The sequence below is a fragment of the Larus michahellis genome, chromosome 13, assembly GCF_964199755.1.
Source record: "Larus michahellis chromosome 13, bLarMic1.1, whole genome shotgun sequence".
NCBI lineage: Eukaryota > Metazoa > Chordata > Aves > Charadriiformes > Laridae > Larus > Larus michahellis.
Window position 1 is genome coordinate 14,473,187 of NC_133908.1, and position 9,232 is coordinate 14,482,418.

The window sequence follows — 9,232 nt, forward strand, 5'->3', positions numbered from 1 at the left end:
GCTGAAGAGCCACCATCACACCTGAAGAGAGATGGGACAAGTCCTGTCTGCGTGCAGCAGAAAGGAGCCCACTGCGCAGCACGCAAGGAGAAGCGCTAACATCTCTGTCGCTGGAGACCTTCAGGACTCAGCCAGACCAGCCCTCACTCATCTCTTGTTGGAGCAGAGAATCACCTCCTGTGGTCCCTTCTGCTGATAAACCTCTGTCACGGCTGGCAATTACCCAAGTGTCAGAACTGCTTGTTCCTCCCTTAAGACCAACTTCCAGGTGTAGTTTCACTTCTTGACGCTGCCTGAACTAGTGTTTTTTCTAGGAAAAAAATCCTGGCGTACACCTACAGTTTCACTCTATTTACAAATCTGTAACTTCTTTATTCTAAGACAGTTACGCTAAAAATGTTAGCAAGATGGTCTTCACAGTTCGACGCGGGGCCTCACTTAGCCATGTCAATGAGACTCTGGAGCGAGGTTGGCACCCAAGTCTTTTCTCCTTGTACAAACACAACACCTCTGTCAATGTAAATGACAATCCGTCCGAACGTATACAACTGTTTCCCTTCGTGCCGCTTTCCAATCACAGGCATGAAAACGATGTTGTGCTCCTCTGCTTTTGTCTGAATTAGGTCCTTAAAGTTCATCGGCACGGAGCTGGCGGCCATGCCAATGCCACGCTGGGCCATGTTCTCAGCCTCCCGACGCTCCTGCATGGCTTCGTACTGAAAGTCTTTCCTCCGCTCGGTGTGAGTAAGGTAAGCGATGTTCTCTCGAGCGCCTGGCTGCATGTACCCACCTGTTTGGAGAGACAAAACATGTGAAAACAAGGTGCCAGTCCCTTCCTGCTGCAAGGTCTATGGGTAAACTGCAGTCTAGGACACAATCAATGAATAATTCTCTGAATCCTCCTTTACACGTTCTAATTCATTCGATTTTATACTGTTATTGCTAATGCAACATAGACTATCTGGGTGAGTTGGAGAACTGCAGCAGAAGCAGCAGGATTTGATACAATCCCAAATTGTATCTGTGCATGCACAGGAGCGGAGGATGCTGCACTGCTACTGCCAATGGAAAAATGTGAACGATAAAAAGAACAGCAACAGAAAAATACTCCTCAAAGCCAAAACCTGGCCTTTGGTCACCACAGGCCACTGCTGGGTTACAAACGGTGATTATTGCAAAATCAGGCTAAGGATGGAGCAGTACCATACTGTAGGAAGCAGCACTGCATCAGGAGCACTTACGCTATCAGCCCCTGTTCACTTTTTGGCCGCATGACTGTCATGCCAGACATTCCTCAGAAGGTGAATTCCTCTTTATGTGATGCTTGCCTGCAGTTGTTATCATTTTACCACAGAAATAAACATAACACTTAAAGTGTGCCTCAAGGAATCCTCCATGTTTCTTTCCCCCTCCTTTTCTCCCTACCTGTTGGGGGATGAAATGGAGAGAGAATTGAGCGAGCGACTGCGTGCTCCTTGCTGCCAGCTGGGGTTAAACCACAAAATACACTATAATCAGGCAAGGCAGAAAAAGAATCGGTTGCTTAATGGCACAGGCAGCCAGTCACCAAAAAATCTGTTTCTGCTTCAGCGAAGCACAGACAATTATTAATTAGCACCTTACAGGTGTTATTTATGGACACCGCAAGGCGAAGCACACTTTGAATTTCACTGCTCATGGGAGCTGCTACAACGCCGATTAGCAGGGCCATGCCTAGATACAAACTCACAAGAACCACGCATTGCTGTACTGCCATCACAGCAAGCGGAGCCATCACCATAAGCCACCTACCAACACTGGAAGAGACAGCCCGGTTCATGATATCGAGAGCTTCATTAAATTTGTCTTTGATCGATGGATGTGCTAACACTTGGTCTGAGAACATGGACTTCCAACCCAAGTACCACTTTGTAATCTCTTCGTAATTGGGGCTGTTACTAAGCCAAGAGCACAGCACCTGCAAAACAACGCGACAGATGACATGCAGTAGGGCAGGTACATTTATGGAGGAGAATCCTTATTATATCTTAGTTTATTTCGGAGCTTTCAGTAAAAGAAAGGACCGTGACAGTCTTAAGAAATAGCCTGTTCTGATGTCTATGGAGTTAGGAGTGGAAATCACCCCATTTGGTAGTTAAACCGTTTCAGCAGTGGGGCAATTTCGAGGTAGGAGTCACTAAAACACTTCACAGAGAATCAAGCCTGCTTACTCAGCCTTAATAATTTCTCACCTGCAGCCACTTTGGGAAGAAGTGTTTCTCCAGCAGCCCAACAAGACTGGAGACAGAAATCATCCCCTCCCAGTCAATCACCCAGTAGAAGGCATCCATGTGCTGCTGGTGAGGGTTTATGATGAGTTCATTCAAACACATCCCTGGAAAAAGGGGGAGAAGAGTCAGAAAAGAACTTGACTTGCAGTTTTTCAGTGCCCTGGCCTATTTCACTAGCAACACACATGATCTGAAGAGCACCTGCATGGCACACTATCCTCAGGGACATTCAGGATCTTTAAACTGGCTGATCCCTGCCACCAAAACAGCGCACTTCCATTTCCAGCGACTACAATTTGCTGCTAGAATGGAGAAACTTAAAACATCTGACTTTTACTTTTTTTGGACTACAGGGCCTTTTAGCCAGTTTGCATAGCTGAATGGTGGATTACAAAATCTCATGGCGAAAACATTAGCATAGACCAAAGAATACAGGAGTAACAGAGAGATGTTGTATAGCTTGGTACAATCTGACAGCTATCAGATATTCCTGTCAGCTGAAGAACAAAAGAATCCCATGATTTAGAAAAATAAGATTAAAAACATTGAGAATAATCAGAGCACTTCCCAGCATTTTCTAAAATGTCTGCCTCTGAAAAAAATGCATGGTACTAATAGCAGAAAAGAAGATGCAAGCTTGGTCTAAACTTACTAATAATATTCTTTGAAGTAACACTGGCAACCACGTTAACGTGTATCTTTTCTAGACCTAAGGGGGAAGGTGAAAACCAGCAGATCCCAGAAATTCAGCACTGTTAGGCTTGTCTCACCTAGTTTAGGCACGATGTTTTTCACCATGAAAGCCTCCCATGACCCAGGTGTGAACACATCTTTCCAGGGCTGCAGGATAAGTTTGGCGGAAGAGTCACTGGGATGCCACTTCTGCAGTGCATTCGCCAGCTTGTTTCGGATAGGAGAATACAGCGGCTCTAATCGCGCCTGCATCAGGGGAAGCCAGGGATGGATCCAGGAATGGATTGGGACTGTGTCTGTTAAAGGATTCCAGCTTTCAACCTTAAGGTAAGATAGAAAAGATTAAAATAAGTGCACTCGTTAGCAGTAAGTCCTGCCGGATGCAAAAAGAGCCATAATGCAACGCCCTAACTCCTAAATGCATCGACAGAGGCAGCAGACCAGCATTTTAGAAGTTGTAGTTGACTGAAATTCAAATACTGGTTCAGAGCACGGTTTCATTCGAATGCAGCTCTCTCACCTTACCTCTTTCTGTAGCTTGGGGAAGATGAGCTGATCAAGAATGTTATCCAGTATCCAGACAGGAATAACGTTTACCCAGCTATCCAAGAAATCCACCATCGATCCACAGTTCCTCGGTTGCCACTGCGCCACTATGTTTCTGACATATGGCATCCAGATTTCCCACATCAGTCTGGAAAAAAAAATATAAATAAATCAAAGTTAAACTTAAAGCTATAGCCCGAGGCCTAAATAAACCAAATGGTAACTGTTATTTAAAAGCTACTTCTTTTTATATAGCTGACAGCTGGATTCTAACAGACACATCAAAAGAATCATCTGGAAAGCATGCTTGTATCCATCACAGAGGAAGCAGCACTTGAAGATGCTGCACAAAGTACAACTCATTTGTTCTTTACCTGTGAAAAGCATCTGTTGACAGGTCCTGCCCACTGTGTGATAACAGCTGATCGTTTTCCAAAAGGTTCTTCCACTTGGCTATGATCTCTGTGCCATACGTACAGTCCTGGAAATGGTAAGGCATGAGCAGCCTTTATCCTTTTTTCATTAATTTCAGCTGGTACGTACAAAGAGCAGGCTGATGGTATGCTTGGCTACAGCTTTCTCACACACTCAAAAGCAAGCTAGGAGCTTGCAGCTGTGATTAGTAAAGTCCCACAGGAGGAAAATCCCACTTTATGGATTTAACATACATGCAGGGAGAGAACGGATAGTCTGAACTTTTTCAGATGTACAGACAGAGTTCAGACTCTTACCCATCACAGCCCCGACGGCATTAAGAACAGACAGCACCTATCTGACTACACGAAAGACAGACCTCTCCTGCTTTTGCTAAAAATAACAACTACAGACTTTTTCTTCCCAACACCTATGAAAGGGATTGATTTTAACCTTACAAGCTCCTAAGTTGTTAGCCGCTTTGCAGAACAGTAACCTTCAGTCATAGCAAATGTCTGAGAGCGGGTGCAGAGTGGGGTTTTGTTTTGTTTTTTTTCTTTCTCGCCAGACTGATCAGAAACTGGGGGGGAAGTCAAGATAATAAAGACTACCTAAGCCATCAGGAATGAACTGCAGATAAATCAAACTAATACACACCTTGAGGGGATCCCAGTTCTTGAAGTAATCTTTCATGAGAGGATAGACTATTGCTACTGCCAGGTCTACCCTGTCAGACATTCTGTACTCTTCATAGTATTTGTCTTGAAGCGTCTCAAAAATCTTTGCACACTCATCCAAGGTTAAGGGATTTTCACAACTGGGCTGCATCCGTCTCTCGCACTCTTCCACCATCTCCAGCACCTTGCTGAGATTGCTAATTGCCGTCTCCTCGTGCGAGAGAACTTCAGACATCTTCTGTATCTCATGGGTCAAGTTGACAACCATGTCCCTCTCGTACTGCAGCTGCCGGTCATTCTGGATGATCTCCTGCTCTGTGATGTCAATGAGAAGTTGCAAGTTGTGCTCCAGCTCAGGCAAGGCAAATCCCTGGGGCTTGGAGTCTTTGCCCAGTGGCTGCTGAGGACTGTCATCCGGGATATTGTGCTTGTGGCTAATTTGACTGTAGCTGTAATAAACCTTTTGTTCTCGGCCTGTCATGTCTATAACCTTGCAACAAACAAGAACAAAACACGTCTCAAAAAAATTTGCATTTCGTATTTTAAAAAGGAGGAAATCCCTTACTCCAAATTGAAAACTGGAGATTTCCAAGTACTGTAATTACTCCAGCAGGCTACTAATACACACTGGTATTCTGAATGAGGCAACTAGGGGTTGCCTCCAAAAAGGCCTATGCCAGACATGAAAAGTTAGAATGAATAAGAAACAATTTGGAATCAGAGCTGGAAGAGTCTCCTCTTCTGAGCTCAGTTTTATCATTTCACGGAATAATTCTACAAGCAGTGATGATGCAAGGAGTATACTATTCATTATTGCACAGAAGTCGTAGGTACTTTTATACCTTTTTTAAAGGTATACTAATTTTACATGAATAATTTTATTAAGCGCATACAAGACAAATCCCTTACTGTCCCTTTTAGGTAGAAGATGGTTCAAACTATGTGTTTAGTTTCACAGTCCCAATAAGGACAACTGTACTTTCAGAAGTGGATAAGCGTTTCATCTATGACAAATGTGAAACAATTAAACTTGCAATTAAAAAAAACCCCAAAAACAAACTACCCACATTTAAGGTAATTTGCATTTTTCTGAGGCCAGAGAACTTGCTCAAAAACAAATCCAATATTCTAGATGACACAGTGGCCTATTACATGACTCAGTGATGAGTCTCAGGCCTTGATTTTCATGAGGCTGCAGAGGGACAGTTCTTAGAACTGGCTTCTATTAAGGCTACCAATGGCTAAAAAGCACTCACAATACCAAAGTGGACAAACTGTTTCCTAGAGATGCCACCTCTTGCGTTAGGAACCTCACCTTGACTTGAGACAGCTCCTTCTGAGGGGCTGAAAGCTGCTTGCTGATCCTGCCCTTGGCTTTCAGTTCTTCTACTGTCTTGTAGCTGTATTTGGGCTTTTTCTTGCCTCCATTAGGATCCTTCCGCCACTGACTGAGCTCTTTCTGAAATTCCTGGACAAAACCAAAGAAGAGCTGTGGCTGCTGCTCTTTGTCACACCCCAAATTTGCCTCTGTCTTCTACAGGAAAAGGAAGAATGCTGTACAGCAAAATAATTGGGAAAGCGGTAAAGCTCAGTGACAAATCAGCTCAGATGCTGTGGTCCAGTCAACCACCCTATTCTAATATTAGAACAGAATTTTGGACATACAACGCAACAGGGAAAGAGATATACCAGGAATCATACAAATACCTCCTCAGCTTCTTCTTCCGAGTCCACAACAGGAAAGTCTTGCAAAGACTGGCTGGTTCTTTCAGAGCCATAGGCCCCCACAGCTCCTTTGCCTTTTCTTTGTTTGGCCTCGATTGGATTGATAATACCTGAGAGGACGGTAGTTAGATCAGAAGGAGCAGTTTACTGAGAGAGAAAAGCAAGTACTTTTCTACAGTACCCTAAGTTATCAATAAGCACAAACATCCAGCCTGGTATTCTGCCTCTATCACTACTGCATCTTCTACCACTTCGCTAATTTCTTAGTGGCTATAACGTCACTTAATTCCAGCACACACCAAAAAAACCAAAGCAAAGTATTATTCACATCTGCATTTCACTGCTTTTTTTATTCCATCACATAAAATAACATCTCCTTTTCTGTGAGCTGACTACCTTTGGAATTTATCTCCCTTTTTTCTCTTGCAAAATAACAAGAGTATAAAATTTGCCTACAGTAATTTAAACACAACTGAACCTTACCATAAGGACCCAGATCATTTGCACGAGATGTAAGAAGACAAGAAGCAAGTTGTAAGTCATCTGGAGATGGCAGTTATTTAAAGAATACAATCTCTTCTCCAAATTACTAGTTAACAATAAACAACCAAACACAGTACCTTGAGCATTCTTCCCGAGACCTCTTCCAGGGACGTAACCCATCTTCTGGAGAAGCTTCTGCCCAATCCCCTTAGTGTGTCTCTCCCAGCTGCCAAAATCCACGAAAGATTTTGTCCCTCCTACAAAGCCTTTCTGACTAGGCTTGAAATTACCACCCTGTTAAAACAAACAAAAATCCCACACAACCTTAAGGCACCGTACTAACCAAGCTCTGCATAATTTCGCTTTTCAAAAGGAAGGTTCATCCCAGAAGCGATACAGTTGTCACCACACTGCACAGCTCACAACGTCATGACTTATGCATACACATAAGCTGCCTGACATCTAAGGAGTTTCCTGAAAAAGAAAGTCCTGACCAGCTGCCAGTTTTATTAGAGTCTACCACTGACTTCAGCTGAAGCCGATTCCTGATTCTTCTGTGTAGGGTAAAGGAAAATAAGAGTTTGAGTTTTAGGGTTTGATTGACCTAGATTTGTCATCCTGTTCTGTGAGATTGAAAAAAAAAAAAAAGTCTTTGAAAGGCAGTAAGCTATACACATTCTTTTATTTTAACCTCAAATAACCCAAAGGAATATAAAGGAAGATAACAGGGCCTAAAAGGACTGATGTTCCCAAGGACACACAATGATACATCAGAATAGCTACAAAAGACAAAGAAAACACCTCCCTTAATGGCATGCTGTCGTATGTGGTTCTACGGTTTTAATTATTTCTCCCCTTCCTTTACTGCTCTATTATTGTTTTAGCATCTTTAGAATACAGCCTAAGTTTCATAAATACATTACGCAGAATCGAAAACTTCATAGATAACTCACTGTTTTTAACTTCTTCGGCACAAACTCTTTTGGGATTTCTTCCTGCTTCACAGGCTTTTCATCCTCATCAGAGTCGTCTTCTGACAGATCCTCAGCTGCTGACTTTTTCAGCCCGGCACTGATGAAATTCACAGGGGCCGAGTAATCCCTAGAGCTACACCAAAATGAGACTTGTGAGTGAATTATGTTCCAGTGGACCAGTGCGCATCCCTGCACAAGCCCAGGGATTACTATGCTTTAGACTCCCCCCCTTTAAAATGAAACATTAAAAACTGATGAGCAGTTCAACACAGTTTTTGTCAGAAAATAACTGTTCTTTCCCCCTGTTCAGCGAGGACACACTTGCACAGGCAAAGTTATAGAATCATAGAATGGTTTGGGTTGGAAGGGACCACAAAGATCATCCCTTTCCAACTCCCCTGCCCTAGGCAGGGGCATCTCCCACCAGCCCAGGTTGCTCCGAGCCCCGTCCAACCTGGCCTTGAACCCCCCCAGGGATGGGGCAGCCACAGCTTCTCTGGGCAACCTGGGCCAGGGGCTCACCACCCTCAGAGTGAAAAATTTCTTCCTGAGATCCAATCTAAATCTCCCCTCTTCCAGTTTAAAACCATTCCCCGTTGTCCTATGGCTCCCCTCCCTGATCCAGAGTCCCTCCCCAGCTTTCCTGGAGCCCCTTTAGGGACTGGAAGGGGCTGGAAGGTCTCCCCGGAGCCTTCTCTTCTCCAGGCTGAACCCCCCCAGCTCTCTCAGCCTGTCCCCACAGCAGAGGGGCTCCAGCCCTCCCAGCATCTCCGTGGCCCTAAGTCCCCACAGGCAGCTCTGTGCGCCCCACAGCCGCCCCGAGGGCAGCCCCTGTCCCCGGCTAGGCTGTTCTGGAGGACGTTACAGCCTGAAAACCACCACGAAGCGCGGCAGCCGCCCGAGCCCTGCCCCCGCGGCTCCGCAGACCCACAACCGGGGTCCACCAGAGGCCCGGCCCTGGGCGAGAGGGGACGGCTCGGCCCGGGGCCCCCTTTCCCCCCGCCCCCAGCCCGTACCGCTTGCCGCCGAAGCTGGGCCGCTCCTCGTCCGAGTCGCGCTCGGCCCACACGCCGTAGGTGGCCTCCTCCTTGGTCTGCCGGTGGCGCTGCCGGTGGGGGTTGAACTCGTTCTGCAGGTCCCAGTCCGACACCTCGAAGTTCTCCATCTCCACGCCATCGTCCCCGTCCGTCCCGTACAGGTGCGACATCGACATGGCGACAGCGGGGACGCCCCCAGCCCGACCCACACACCGACACCCCGCTACCCGCGGCCCGCCACTGCCGCTTCCGCCCGGAAGTGAACCGTCTCCTTCCGCTGACGCACCACCGGAACCACGCCCACAACCATAGAGTTGGAAGGAGCGGCCGCGCTAGGGCCTCGCGGGCAGCGTCTCCTCTATGGTTTGGCGGCCCGGGCGCGGCCTGCAGCGCCGCAAGGGGGTGGGGAAGGC

The 9,232-nt window shown here is 46.1% G+C and overlaps 1 protein-coding gene across 1 annotated transcript; it reads right to left on the reverse strand.

The window, feature by feature from the left end:
- Nucleotides 1–341: 341 nt before the first annotated feature.
- TFIP11 (tuftelin interacting protein 11) lies at nt 342–9,225 on the reverse strand. The gene is made up of 12 exons (XM_074606844.1): nt 8,799–9,225; nt 7,762–7,915; nt 6,946–7,102; nt 6,308–6,435; nt 5,916–6,068; nt 4,581–5,090; nt 3,884–3,990; nt 3,489–3,657; nt 3,041–3,284; nt 2,232–2,374; nt 1,792–1,957; nt 342–790 (listed from the first exon to the last, which is right to left on the reverse strand). Exons 1-12 carry the CDS (start codon nt 8,993–8,995, stop codon nt 435–437), a joined length of 2,484 nt encoding a protein of 827 aa, XP_074462945.1. The 5' UTR covers nt 8,996–9,225; the 3' UTR covers nt 342–434.
- Between the last annotated feature and the right edge of the window lie 7 nt (nt 9,226–9,232).

Excerpts from the sequence above, each read along its gene's own strand:
- TFIP11 (XM_074606844.1), bottom strand. The coding sequence starts at position 8,995 with ATGTCGATGTCGCACCTGTACGGGACGGACGGGGACGATGGCGTGGAG. Across the intron at positions 6,069-6,307 it reads CGGAAGAAGAAGCTGAGGAG|GAATTTCAGAAAGAGCTCAG; the intron begins GTATTTGTATGA and ends GGTTTTGTCCAG. Across the intron at positions 3,658-3,883 it reads TCAACAGATGCTTTTCACAG|ACTGATGTGGGAAATCTGGA; the intron begins GTAAAGAACAAA and ends TTTTTTTTCCAG.